We start from the raw sequence: 15,742 nt of genomic DNA, 5'->3' as shown, positions 1-15,742 counted from the left end.
GAGCAGCTAAAGCTTTAACTGCGTGGTGCCCATGGATCCAGATCCAGCTATACCCCCAAGGTCAACCCTGTGGACCCTATGGACTTCGTAGAAACAGAGATAACAAAGGTAAGTTCTTACCATATCTCTTGTTATAGGTTACATTGTATAGTATACACACAGGCCCAGCACAGGTATAGGTTACATTGTATAGTGTACACACAGCCCAGCACAGGTATATAGGTTACATTGTATAGTGTACACACAGGCCCAGCACAGGTATAGGTTACATTGTATAGTGTACACACAGGCCCAGCACAGGTATATAGGTTACATTGTATAGTATACACACAGCCCAGCACAGGTATATAGGTTACATTGTATAGTATACACACAGCCCAGCACAGGTATAGGTTACATTGTATAGTGTACACACAGGCCCAGCACAGGTATAGGTTACATTGTATAGTGTACACACAGGCCCAGCACAGGTATATAGGTTACATTGTATAGTATACACACAGCCCAGCACAGGTATATAGGTTACATTGTATAGTATACACACAGGCCCAGCACAGGTATAGGTTACATTGTATAGTATACACACAGCCCAGCACAGGTATATAGGTTACATTGTATAGTGTACACACAGGCCAGCACAGGTATAGGTTACATTGTATAGTATACACACAGCCCAGCACAGGTATATAGGTTACATTGTATAGTATACACACAGGCCCAGCACAGGTATATAGGTTACATTGTATAGTATACACACAGGCCCAGCACAGGTATAGGTTACATTGTATAGTGTACACACAGGCCCAGCACAGGTATATAGGTTACATTGTATAGTATACACACAGCCCAGCACAGGTATATAGGTTACATTGTATAGTATACACACAGCCCAGCACAGGTATATAGGTTACATTGTATAGTATACACACAGGCCCAGCACAGGTATATAGGTTACATTGTATAGTATACACACAGGCCCAGCACAGGTATATAGGTTACATTGTATAGTATACACACAGGCCCAGCACAGGTATATAGGTTACATTGTATAGTATACACACAGGCCCAGCACAGGTATATAGGTTACATTGTATAGTATACACACAGGCCCAGCACAGGTATAGGTTACATTGTATAGTGTACACACAGCCCAGCACAGGTATATAGGTTACATTGTATAGTATACACACAGCCCAGCACAGGTATATAGGTTACATTGTATAGTGTACACACAGGCCCAGCACAGGTATATAGGTTACATTGTATAGTGTACACACAGGCCCAGCACAGGTATATAGGTTACATTGTATAGTGTACACACAGCCCAGCACAGGTATATAGGTTACATTGTATAGTATACACACAGGCCCAGCACAGGTATATAGGTTACATTGTATAGTGTACACACAGGCCCAGCACAGGTATATAGGTTACATTGTATAGTGTACACACAGGCCCAGCACAGGTATATAGGTTACATTGTATAGTATACACACAGGCCCAGCACAGGTATATAGGTTACATTGTATAGTGTACACACAGGCCCAGCACAGGTATATAGGTTACATTGTATAGTGTACACACAGGCCCAGCACAAGTATAGGTTACATTGTATAGTGTACACACAGCCCAGCACAGGTATATAGGTTACATTGTATAGTGTACACACAGCCCAGCACAGGTATATAGGTTACATTGTATAGTATACACACAGGCCCAGCACAGGTATATAGGTTACATTGTATAGTATACACACAGCCCAGCACAGGTATATAGGTTACATTGTATAGTATACACACAGCCCAGCACAGGTATATAGGTTACATTGTATAGTATACACACAGCCCAGCACAGGTATATAGGTTACATTGTATAGTGTACACACAGGCCCAGCACAGGTATATAGGTTACATTGTATAGTATACACACAGGCCCAGCACAGGTATAGGTTACATTGTATAGTATACACACAGGCCCAGCACAGGTATATAGGTTACATTGTATAGTATACACACAGGCCCAGCACAGGTATATAGGTTACATTGTATAGTATACACACAGCCCAGCACAGGTATATAGGTTACATTGTATAGTATACACACAGGCCCAGCACAGGTATATAGGTTGCATTGTATAGTGTACACACAGGCCCAGCACAGGTATATAGGTTACATTGTATAGTATACACACAGCCCAGCACAGGTATATAGGTTACATTGTATAGTGTACACACAGGCCCAGCACAGGTATAGAGGTTACATTGTATAGTGTACACACAGCCCAGCACAGGTATATAGGTTACATTGTATAGTGTACACACAGGCCCAGCACAGGTATATAGGTTACATTGTATAGTATACACACAGCCCAGCACAAGTATATAGGTTACATTGTATAGTATACACACAGCCCAGCACAGGTATATAGGTTACATTGTATAGTGTACACACAGGCCCAGCACAGGTATATAGGTTACATTGTATAGTATACACACAGGCCCAGCACAGGTATATAGGTTACATTGTATAGTGTGTACACACAGGCCCAGCACAAGTATATAGGTTACATTGTATAGTGTGTACACACAGGCCCAGCACAAGTATATAGGTTACATTGTATAGTATACACACAGGCCCAGCACAGGTATAGGTTACATTGTATAGTATACACACAGCCCAGCACAGGTATATAGGTTACATTGTATAGTGTACACACAGCCCAGCACAGGTATAGGTTACATTGTTTAGTATACACACAGGCCCAGCACAGGTATATAGGTTACATTGTATAGTGTGCACACAGCCCAGCACAGGTATATAGGTTACATTGTATAATGTGCACACAGGCCCAGCACAGGTATATAGGTTACATTGTATAGTGTACACACAGGCCCAGCACAGGTATATAGGTTACATTGTATAGTGTACACACAGGCCCAGCACAGGTATATAGGTTACATTGTATAGTATACACACAGCCCAGCACAGGTATATAGGTTACATTGTATAGTATACACACAGGCCCAGCACAGGTATATAGGTTACATTGTATAGTATACACACAGGCCCAGCACAGGTATATAGGTTACATTGTATAGTGTACACACAGGCCCAGCACAGGTATATAGGTTACATTGTATAGTATACACACAGGCCCAGCACAGGTATATAGGTTACATTGTATAGTGTACACACAGGCCCAGCACAGGTATATAGGTTACATTGTATAGTGTACACACAGGCCCAGCACAGGTATATAGGTTACATTGTATAGTGTACACACAGGCCCAGCACAGGTATATAGGTTACATTGTATAGTGTACACACAGCCCAGCACAGGTATATAGGTTACATTGTATAGTGTACACACAGGCCCAGCACAAGTATATAGGTTACATTGTATAGTATACACACAGGCCCAGCACAGGTATATAGGTTACATTGTATAGTGTATACACAGCCCAGCACAGGTATATAGGTTACATTGTATAGTGTACACACAGGCCCAGCACAGGTATAGGTTACATTGTATAGTATACACACAGCCCAGCACAGGTATATAGGTTACATTGTATAGTATACACACAGCCCAGCACAGGTATATAGGTTACATTGTATAGTATACACACAGGCCCAGCACAGGTATATAGGTTACATTGTATAGTGTACACACAGCCCAGCACAGGTATAGGTTACATTGTATAGTATACACACAGGCCCAGCACAGGTATATAGGTTACATTGTATAGTGTACACACAGGCCCAGCACAGGTATATAGGTTACATTGTATAGTGTACACACAGGCCCAGCACAGGTATATAGGTTACATTGTATAGTATACACACAACCCAGCACAGGTATATAGGTTACATTGTATAGTGTATACACAGCCCAGCACAGGTATATAGGTTACATTGTATAGTGTATACACAGCCCAGCACAGGTATAGGTTACATTGTATAGTGTACACACAGGCGCGGCACATGTTAGTAATAATGGAGACAGGCGTGGCACATGTTAGTAATAATGGAGACAGGCGCGGCACACGCTAGTAATAATGGAGACAGGTGCGGCACAGGTTAGTAATAATGGAGACAGGCGCGGCACAGGCTAGTAATAATGGAGACAGGCGCGGCACAGGCTAGTAATAATGGAGACAGGCGCGGCACAGGCTAGTAATAATGGAGACAGGCGCGGCACACGCTAGTAATAATGGAGACAGGCGCGGCACGCTAGTAATAATGGAGACAGGCGTGGCACAGGCTAGTAATAATGGAGACAGGCGCGGCACAGGCTAGTAATAATGGAGACAGGCGCGGCGCACGCTAGTAATAATGGAGACAGGCGCGGCACACGCTAGTAATAATGGAGACAGGCGCGGCACACACTAGTAATGGAGACAGGTGCGGCACAGGTTAGTAATAATGGAGACAGGCGCGGCACACGCTAGTAATAATGGAGACAGTCGCGGCACGCACTAGTAATGGAGACAGGTGCGGCACAGGTTAGTAATAATGGAGACTGGCGCGGCACACGCTAGTAATAATGGAGACAGGCGCGGCACTCTCTAGTAATAATGGAGACAGGGGCGGCACACGCTAGTAAATATGGAGACAGGCGCGGCACAGGTTATTTAATATGGAGACAGGCGCGGCACACGCTAGTAATAATGGAGACGGGCGCGGCACACGCTAGTAATAATGGAGACAGGCCCGGCACAGGTTAGTAAATATGGAGACAGGCCCGGCACAGGTTAGTAAATATGGAGCCAGGCGCGGCACAGGTTAGTAAATATGGAGCCAGGCCCGGCACAGGTTAGTAAATATGGAGCCAGGCGCGGCACAGGTTAGTAAATTTGGAGCCAGGCGCGGCACAGGTTAGTAAATATGGAGCCAGGCGCGGCACAGGTTAGTAAATATGGAGCCAGGCCCGGCACAGGTTAGTAAATATGGAGCCAGGCCCGGCACAGGTTAGTAAATATGGAGACAGGCTCGGCACAGTTTAGTAAATATGGAGCCAAGCGCGGCACAGGTTAGTAAATATGGAGCCAGGCGCGGCACAGGTTAGTAAATATGGAGCCAGGTGCGGCACAGGTTAGTAAATATGGAGCCAGGCGCGGCACATGCTAGGAAGGGAGTGTGTGAAGTACGTAGGGGGAAGGGGATGTGTTTGGGCACTGAGCAGTCTGATATATTTGGCTGAATTTAGTAAATCTTCTGCTAATACCTGGAACGGTGACCTGAATTATGCTGTGACCTGCAGTGTGGGGCGTCTGTTCTATACATAGATGTATGTTATCCCTCATTGCTGGCCCAGTAATATCTCCTGTCCCCAGCAATGACTCACTGGGCAAAATTTACTAAGCGGCGGTTTCTATTCTCTTCTAAACCCAGGCGGTTTGGTGGTGGGTTCTATTCTGTGCTAAACCTCGGGGGCTTGGCGGCGGTTTTGCTATTTGCAGATTTACTAAGGCCAAAACCGCTGCAAAACTGCCATCAGAACACATTATAGAATAGAACAGGGCTGTCATTTAGAAAAAGCTGGAAACCGCCACCAAACCGCCGGGGTTTAGAACAGAATAGAAACCGCCACCAAACCGCCGCTTAGTAAATTTTGCCCACTGTCTCTTTACCCTGACTTCCCTGCGAGTAGACACATGGATTCTGGGGAAGAGAGGGCAAACAGTGGAACTGGACTTTATGGTGAGCTCTGTCTCCTCACAGAAACTAGGTAAAGTGCTAGAACAATACAGATCAGCGACTTCTTGGGAACGTTTGAGTAGAATATTCAGCATTTTGTGTTTCGTGTTCCCACCCTGTACCCCGCCATTTGGCCGAAGTCGTCTGTTTCGTCCAGCGCAGAACTATTTGCATGAATCTTTGCAGCAACTTTGCTTTCTATCATTTTATTTGTGTAAATGTATCCTTACTATTTACATCACACACAGAGAAGATAAGGAGCGTAGGGTTGGGGTCTCTCTTACAAAATGAGAACTTTGTGTCATTCACAAGAGTCAGAGTAACCACCTTTATTATTAACATTTCTGTAGCCCCTGCCCCGGTGTAGCGCACAGCCCATATTCCCTACCACATAGACATATATATACACATATACACACCTATACACACATATACACATAGACATATACACACATATACACATACACACACACACACACATAAACACATACACATATATACACACACCTATACACACACATAGACATATACACACACACAAACATAGACATATACACCTATACACATATATACACACATATACACACACACATATACACATATACACACATATACACACACATATACACCTATACACATATACACACACAAGGGTTTGTTTTTTGTCATAAGCCAATTAACCTACCAGTATATTTTTGTAGTGTGGGAGGAAACTGAAGCACTCGGGGAGAACATGCAAACTCTGCAGAGTTAGGACCTTGGTGGGGATTTTAACTCGTGACCTCAGTGCTGTGGGGCAGTAATGCTGACCACTACATCACTGTGCTGCCCCATATGCTGTGGCCATTAGTTTCCTTATTACCCCACTTAAATATAAGTGTTGTATTTATTATACATCATCCCGGGTAATCAGGCCCCTGAGGGGCATCTAGAGACCTGCGATCCCGGGAGGAGATGTAGAACATGAGATGACCAGGCAGATATAAGTAAGGGGCTCAGAGTTACCCCGCCATGACCCCCGTGTGCTGTACGTTAGCCGCTCTCTCCCGGTTTTGTATTGTTTTCAGTCATACTAAAGTCTCCCGCTTTCCCCCCTACACAGATGTCCTCCCGCACGGCCCGACCATGCCAGGCAGCCAGCCGCTGCCTGAGGTGGTGGTGGGGAACCTCCTGCGCTACTTTGACGAGGAGAAGGAGAAACATGCCCGCCTGGGAGGATCATTGCCGAGTTTCCACGTTCAGCAGCCGCCGCTGGTCACCACGGAAGAGGGCGCTCATCTCTTCGCTATAGACTGGGGGCTCCCCGGAGTCACCGGCAGTTTCCAGGAAGGCCTGGCCTCCTCCATGGACGGGTTCAAGCAGTATAAATGCCCTTATTGCGAGAAGAGATTCTTGCGCAACACTCAACTGAGGGAGCATCAGCGAACGCACACCGGAGAGCGCCCCTACCAGTGCCTGAAATGTCCCAAGAGCTTCAGTCGCAGCACCCAGCTGAAGGACCACCAGCGCACCCACACCGGGGAGAGGCCCTTCCAGTGCACAGAGTGCGGCAAGACCTTCACGCACAGCTCCAACCTTATCCACCACCGCCGGACCCACACCGGGGAGAAACCCCACAAATGCAACATGTGCCCCAAGAGCTTCAGCCAGAACTCCGACCTCAACCGACACCAGCGCACTCACATGGCCGGGGACCGGCCGCACCAGTGCACGCGCTGCGATCGGACGTTCATATACAAGTCTCAGCTACGCATGCACAGCCGGGTACACGTGGTCGAGGACATCCTACAGGGCGTGGAGAGAGGAGACGGGGCTTCAGACGGGGCCTGGAGCAGTCAGCCCCTGTGACCCTTCTTTCCACCTCTCAGCGGGCGGTTACCCCTCTGGCTACTACTCATTATGTGCCCCCTACACCTCCTGCCGGCACCTCGTTTTGCGGTTGGAGCAGTATCCATAAGGCATCATTTCTGGCCCTGGAGCGACTCCAACCATGGTGATGTCCAGGTCCCAGTGTGTCGTTAGGACGACTATTGTCTCATCTTATAAATGGCTGCCTCCGTTGTGAGGGGGTCTGGCCCGCTGGCTAAAACACTACCGTGCTGGTCCCAGAGGGAACCTCTTTATAGACTTATTATAGCAAAACCACTGCTCTCCCTGGGAACCGTGCCGCATTGTAACGGCCGCGCGTTGGATCTGTATTGCGTCTCCGTGTTTTGTACTGTAACGGTCACCAGGTCTCTGAGCTGCACTCCTGGAGTTTGGTGACACATCACTGGGCAGGAAGACTGAATACTGATCCTGTCTCTCAGTGTTTCCCATCTATTCCTAGGAGGGACGATCACTGACTACTGGGAGGGGGGTAAATGAACTCGGACTCGAACCAAGATACAGAGGAGCTGCCTGGGGAAGTGACTTTCCCGCTGTGGGTGGCTGCTACGGTCCCCGGGGGTCTTTGCGGGAAGATTCCCATTCCTTATATTAGTGATTACTCCCAGCGCCATCATAGACACGACGGCTGTGGTTATTGCCCCTTGTTATACACTGTAAGTCACAGCCGGTGTACCTGTCCTCAGGTGACTGGCGCAATGTACAGACATGTAAGCTGGTGATATAATCCGCCTCCTGCCCTCGTGTATATTAGTGCAGGATCCCAGGTCACTGATATGTAACAAACTGAGGACGAATTTCACTTCCAGAGTCTACTACGAGGCGGGGACTGGCTGCGCTGGGACTTACAGTTCCACAGCTGGGCGTCACTGGCTGAATGAACAGCGTGAATGAGTTATAACTGAGTATAGCGTGATTATATGTCAGTTACACGCCTAACGCGTTAGTACCGGTCTGGTCCCTGTAATGAGACAGGCGGGAGGCGATTCATGGAGCTCTGCACTTTGTGACACAACTATTTAAAGGCACCAAAAATAATGCCATAAACTCTGTGCAACAGGTGACACGTCAGGACTGTCGCCGTGTAATAACGTGACAGTGGCGTGTTCAGTGTATAATGACACTAAGATAATAAAGTATTAAACCGTCGCTGATGTGAAATGCTGTCCTTGTGTCCATGCAATTGAACAGCCTCCGCTACACACTTAACCGTGTCGCAATGCTCCGCCCGTGGCGAGCTGCCTGTTCTAGAACTACAAGTCCCATCATGCCCTGCCACAGCCGGGGAGTCAGAGGTTGGCTGAGGGCATGGTACTGTATGATGTTGCATATATTTAGTATTGTTTAATTGAGATTCTCCATTGTAAGTTACATATCATTTAAACGGGCACCGTCATCAGTTCAGGTGAGCGGCGAAACGGCAGGAAGAAGATCCACTGAGAGAGGCGGCTGATTGTCAGGTGAGATTTCTCTCTTTATATGGACAATCGTATTATTCTCTGATTGTTCTTCAGTACATATCAGTGTACCAAGTCATCTGATTCTGCACACAAATGTTCTCAGGAGCAGAGTTACTTTCTGCTGCCTCCATTCCCCTCCTCACATCCTGTCACTGTCCCTGTCACATGCAGCCCTGTCCTCACTGACACATCACTCATCTCCTGATATACTCTGTGCTGCTGGGGGACCCTGCTCTTCCCACTATACAACTCTGTGTGTTACTTCCTGCTTCCCCCACTCCCCTCCTCACATCATGTTACTGCCCCTGTCACATGCAGCCCTGTCCTCACTGACACATTCACCTGATATACTCTGTGCTGCTGGGGACCCTGCTCCTCCCACTATATAACTCTCAGTGTGTGACTTCCTGCTGCACCCATTCCCCTCCTCACATCATGTTACTGCCCCTGTCACATGCAGCCCTGTCCTCACTGACACATTCACCTGATATACTCTGTGCTGCTGGGGACCCTGCTCCTCCCACTATATAACTCTCAGTGTGTGACTTCCTGCTGCACCCATTCCCCTCCTCACATCATGTTACTGCCCCTGTCACATGCAGCCCTGTCCTCACTGACACATTCACCTGATATACTCTGTGCTGCTGGGACCCTGCTCCTCCCACTATATAACTCTGTCTCTGGCTTCCTGCTGCCTCCATTCCCCTCCTCACATCATGTCACTGCCCCTGTCACATGCAGCCCTGTCCTCACTAGCACATCACTCATCTCCTGATATACTCTGTGCTGCTGGGGACCCTGCTCCTCCCACTATATAACTCTGTCTGTGACTTCCTGTTGCCTCCATTCCCCTCCTCACATCATGTCACTGCCCCTGTCACATGCAGCCCTGTCCTCGCTGACACATCACTCATCTCCTGATATACTCTGTGCTGCTGGGGACCCTGCTCCTCCCACTATATAACTCTGTCTGTGACTTCCTGTTGCCTCCATTCCCCTCCTCACATCATGTCACTACCCCTGTCACATGCAGCCCTGTCCTCGCACATCACTCCTCTCCTGATATACTCTGTGCTGCTGGGGACCCTGCTTCTCCCTCTATATAACTCTCAGTCTGTGACTTCCTGCTGCCCCCATTCCCCTCCTCACATCCTGTCACTGCCCCTGTCACATGCAGACCTGTCCTCACTGACACATCCCTCATCTCCTGATATACTCTGTGCTGCTGGGATACCTGCTCCCAGGGATGGCCAACCAGTCAGAGGCAAAGAGCCAAAAAATATCTGTGGTCAAGTTGAAGAGTCGATGGAAAGCGCACGCACAAAAATGGGACGTGGCCTAGCTGTCACATGGTCACGCCCCATTTTTGTGCGCATGCCTTTGGTATGACATTCGCGGGAGCATTACCTTGTGTCACACTCCTGTTTTTAGTCACACTGGAGGCGAGCCCAGCACATTTTACAATTTAAATAATGTTCCCAATGTAATTTTTTCACTGTTGAAGTGAAAGGAAAAGCTAGCGCAATATAGAAACCACTGACATAGCCACGTTCACATAAAATACACAGAAACAAGCCAGATCCACATAAATACACAGAAACAAGCCAGATCCACATAAATACACAGAAACAAGCCAGATCCACGTATTATACACAGAAACAAGCCAGATCCACGTATTATACACAGAAACAAGCCAGATACACATAACATACACAGAAACAAACCAGATCCACATAACATACACAGAAACAAGCCAGATCCACATAACATACACAGAAACAAACCAGATCCACATAACATACACAGAAACAAGCCAGATCCACATATAATACACAGAAACAAGCCAGATCCACATAAATACACAGAAACAAGCCAGATCCACATAACATACACAGAAACAAGCCAGGTCCAAATAAACTACACAGAAACAAGCCAGATCCACATATATACACAGAAACAAGCCAGGTCCAAATAAACTACACAGAAACAAGCCAGATCCACATATATACACAGAAACAAGCCAGATCCACATAAATACACAGAAACAAGCCAGATCCACATAAATACACAGAAACAAGCCAGGTCCACATATATACACAGAAACAAGCCAGATCCACATAAATACACAGAAACAAGCCAGGTCCACATATATACACAGAAACAAGCCAGATCCACATAAATACACAGAAACAAGCCAGGTCCAAATAAACTACACAGAAACAAGCCAGATCCACATAAATACACAGAAACAAGCCAGATCCACATAAATACACAGAAACAAGCCAGATCCACATAAATACACAGAAACAAGCCAGGTCCACATATATACACAGAAACAAGCCAGATCCACATAAATACACAGAAACAAGCCAGATCCACATAAATACACAGAAACAAGCCAGGTCCACATATATACACAGAAACAAGCCAGATCCACATATATACACAGAAACAAGCCAGATCCACATAAATACACAGAAACAAGCCAGATCCACATAAATACACAGAAACAAGCCAGATCCACATAAATACACAGAAACAAGCCAGATCCACATAAATACACAGAAACAAGCCAGATCCACATAAATACACAGAAACAAGCCAGATCCACATAAATACACAGAAACAAGCCAGATCCACATATAAACACAGAAACAAGCCAGATCCACATAAATACACAGAAACAAGCCAGATCCACATAAATACACAGAAACAAGCCAGATCCACATATATACACAGAAACAAGCCAGGTCCACATATATACACAGAAACAAGCCAGATCCACATAAATACACAGAAACAAGCCAGATCCACATAAACTACACAGAAACAAGCCAGATCCACATATAAACACAGAAACAAGCCAGATCCACATAAATACACAGAAACAAGCCAGATCCACATAAATACACAGAAACAAGCCAGATCCACATATAAACACAGAAACAAGCCAGATCCACATAAATACACAGAAACAAGCCAGATCCACATAAATACACAGAAACAAGCCAGATCCACATATATACACAGAAACAAGCCAGGTCCAAATAAACTACACAGAAACAAGCCAGATCCACATATATACACAGAAACAAGCCAGATCCACATATAAACACAGAAACAAGCCAGATCCACATATATACACAGAAACAAGCCAGATCCACATATATACACAGAAACAAGCCAGATCCACATATATACACAGAAACAAGCCAGATCCACATATAAACACAGAAACAAGCCAGATCCACATATATACACAGAAACAAGCCAGATCCACATAAATACACAGAAACAAGCCAGATCCACATATAAACACAGAAACAAGCCAGATCCACATAAATACACAGAAACAAGCCAGATCCACATAAATACACAGAAACAAGCCAGATCCACATATATACACAGAAACAAGCCAGGTCCAAATAAACTACACAGAAACAAGCCAGATCCACATATATACACAGAAACAAGCCAGATCCACATATATACACAGAAACAAGCCAGATCCACATAAATACACAGAAACAAGCCAGATCCACATATAAACACAGAAACAAGCCAGATCCACATAAATACACAGAAACAAGCCAGATCCACATATAAACACAGAAACAAGCCAGATCCACATAAATACACAGAAACAAGCCAGGTCCACGTATCATACACAGAAACAAGCCAGATCCACATAAATACACAGAAACAAGCCAGATCCACATATAAACACAGAAACAAGCCAGATCCACATAAATACACAGAAACAAGCCAGATCCACATAAACACACAGAAACAAGCCAGATCCACATAAATACACAGAAACAAGCCAGATCCACATAAATACACAGAAACAAGCCAGATCCACATAAATACACAGAAACAAGCCAGATCCACATATAAACACAGAAACAAGCCAGATCCACATAAATACACAGAAACAAGCCAGATCCACATATATACACAGAAACAAGCCAGGTCCACATATATACACAGAAACAAGCCAGATCCACATAAACTACACAGAAACAAGCCAGATCCACATATAAACACAGAAACAAGCCAGATCCACATAAATACACAGAAACAAGCCAGATCCACATAAATACACAGAAACAAGCCAGATCCACATATAAACACAGAAACAAGCCAGATCCACATAAATACACAGAAACAAGCCAGATCCACATAAATACACAGAAACAAGCCAGATCCACATAAATACACAGAAACAAGCCAGATCCACATATATACACAGAAACAAGCCAGGTCCAAATAAACTACACAGAAACAAGCCAGATCCACATATATACACAGAAACAAGCCAGATCCACATATATACACAGAAACAAGCCAGATCCACATATAAACACAGAAACAAGCCAGATCCACATATATACACAGAAACAAGCCAGATCCACATATATACACAGAAACAAGCCAGATCCACATATATACACAGAAACAAGCCAGATCCACATATAAACACAGAAACAAGCCAGATCCACATATATACACAGAAACAAGCCAGATCCACATAAATACACAGAAACAAGCCAGATCCACATAAATACACAGAAACAAGCCAGATCCACATATAAACACAGAAACAAGCCAGATCCACATAAATACACAGAAACAAGCCAGATCCACATAAATACACAGAAACAAGCCAGATCCACATATATACACAGAAACAAGCCAGGTCCAAATAAACTACACAGAAACAAGCCAGATCCACATATATACACAGAAACAAGCCAGATCCACATATATACACAGAAACAAGCCAGATCCACATAAATACACAGAAACAAGCCAGATCCACATATAAACACAGAAACAAGCCAGATCCACATATATACACAGAAACAAGCCAGATCCACATAAATACACAGAAACAAGCCAGGTCCACGTATCATACACAGAAACAAGCCAGTGCCTCCCAGTAGTTGTGTCCATTCTCCAATTCCACTTGTTGTGTCCATTAAGCAATGCTCCCAGTACTAGCTCCCCCTCCTTGCCTACACCCCTATGAAGAAACTTACCTGTCTTCATGCTGGCATCGCTCCACGCTGTCAGGGCTCCAGAGTCCCGCTGCTGCTACCGCTTCGGCTGCTTGCTGGATCCATCAGGCGTGCGGGCTCCTCACATCGCGGGTGATGTCATGATGTCACCCGCGCACTGGATTACTGAGAACGCTGGCCTCTGATGCGATCAGAGGCTTCTTTAGTCTGATTGCTTCAGAGACCTGCATTCTTAGGACCACTGGGGGCATGCCGAGCCAGGAGCCGCAAGGGAGACACAAAAGAGTTGCATGCGACTCTTGAGCCACGGGTTGGCCACCCCTATTCCACTATATAATACTCAGTCTGTGGCTTTCTGCTGCCTCCATTTCCCTCCTCACATCATGTCACTTCCCCTGTCACATGCAGCCCTGTCCTCACTAACACATCACTCATCTCCTGATATACTCTGTGCTGCTGGGGACCCTGCTCCTCCCACTATATAACTCTCAGTCTGTGACTTCCTGCTGCCTCCATTCCCCTCCTCACATCATGTCACTGCCCCTGTCACATGCAGCCCTGTCCTCACTAACACATCACTCATCTCCTGATATACTCTGTGCTGCTGGGGACCCTGCTCCTCCCACTATATAACTCTCAGTCTGTGGCTTCCTGATGCCTCCATTACCCTCCTCACATCATGTCACTGCCCCTGTCACATGCAGCCCTGTCCTCACTGACACATCCCTCATCTCCTGATATACTCTGTGCTGCTGGGGACCCTGCTCCTCCCACTATATAACTCTCAGTCTGTGGCTTCCTGCTGCCCCCATTCCCCTCCTCACATCATGTCACTGCCCCTGTCACATGGAGCCCTGTCCTCACTAACACATCACTCATCTCCTGATATACTCTGTGCTGCTGGGGACCCTGCTTCTTCCACTAAATAGCTCTCAGTCTGTAGCTTCCTGCTGCCTCCATTCCCCTCCTCACATCCTGTCACTGCCCCTGTCACATGCAGCCCTGTCCTCACTGACATTCACCTGATATACTCTGTGCTGCTGGGAGATCCTGCTCCTCCCACTATATAACAGTGTGTGGCTTCCTGCTGCCACCATTCCCCTCCTCACATCATGTCACTGCCCCTGTCACATGCAGCCCTGTCCTCACTAACACATCCCTCATCTCCTGATATACTCTGTGCTGCTGGGGACCCTGCTCCTCCCACTATATAATTCTCAGTCTGTGGCTTCCTGCTGCCCCCATTCCCCTCCTCACATCATGTCACTGCCCCTGTCACATGGAGCCCTGTCCTCACTAACACATCACTCATCTCCTGATATACTCTGTGCTGCTGGGGACCCTGCTTCTCCCACTGAAACACGTCAAGGACTGTGACAGTTTATTTTGCCACTAATTGTCTCAGGGAGTTGGCGATGGCACCCTGGTACACACTACAGTTACACACTTTGTGCTTAAGAGGACAGAAGGAATGAGGTAAGGCAAGGGAGCCAAGGCTCTGATCTGATGGTATATAGCGATGGCTTGAGGCGGCTCTGGCACATCATTGGAAAATAAAGCGTCATGAAGGCTCTGGCTCATTAGTGGCATTTAAGGGGGCTCTAACAAATTTTGGCGTGCAAATATGGATGAGTGGGCACAGGCAAATAATGGGGTATGTGGAGGAGGGATGATA

General features: G+C 46.2%; 1 protein-coding gene across 2 annotated transcripts in view; it reads left to right on the top strand.

Moving 5' to 3' along the window:
* Positions 1-8,735, top strand: part of LOC148523426 (zinc finger protein 169-like) — a 36,713-nt gene extending 27,978 nt beyond the window's left edge. Inside the window, exon 6 of one of the 2 annotated variants that reach the window (XM_088473308.1) lies at positions 6,802-8,735. In XM_088473308.1, coding sequence (XP_088329434.1) covers positions 6,802-7,547 — 746 coding nt within the window. In that variant the 3' untranslated portion in view covers positions 7,548-8,735. The remainder of the gene's footprint in view (positions 1-6,801) is intronic. The other variant, XM_088473310.1, reaches the window with a different exon arrangement.
* The last annotated feature ends 7,007 nt before the right edge of the window (positions 8,736-15,742 follow it).

This window comes from Taudactylus pleione, unplaced genomic scaffold, assembly GCF_031769625.1.
Source record: "Taudactylus pleione unplaced genomic scaffold, aTauple2 ptg000134l, whole genome shotgun sequence".
NCBI classification, from domain to species: domain Eukaryota; kingdom Metazoa; phylum Chordata; class Amphibia; order Anura; family Myobatrachidae; genus Taudactylus; species Taudactylus pleione.
Note: the sequence above shows the minus strand (reverse complement) of the source record. Positions and strands in the feature narration are given on the sequence as shown.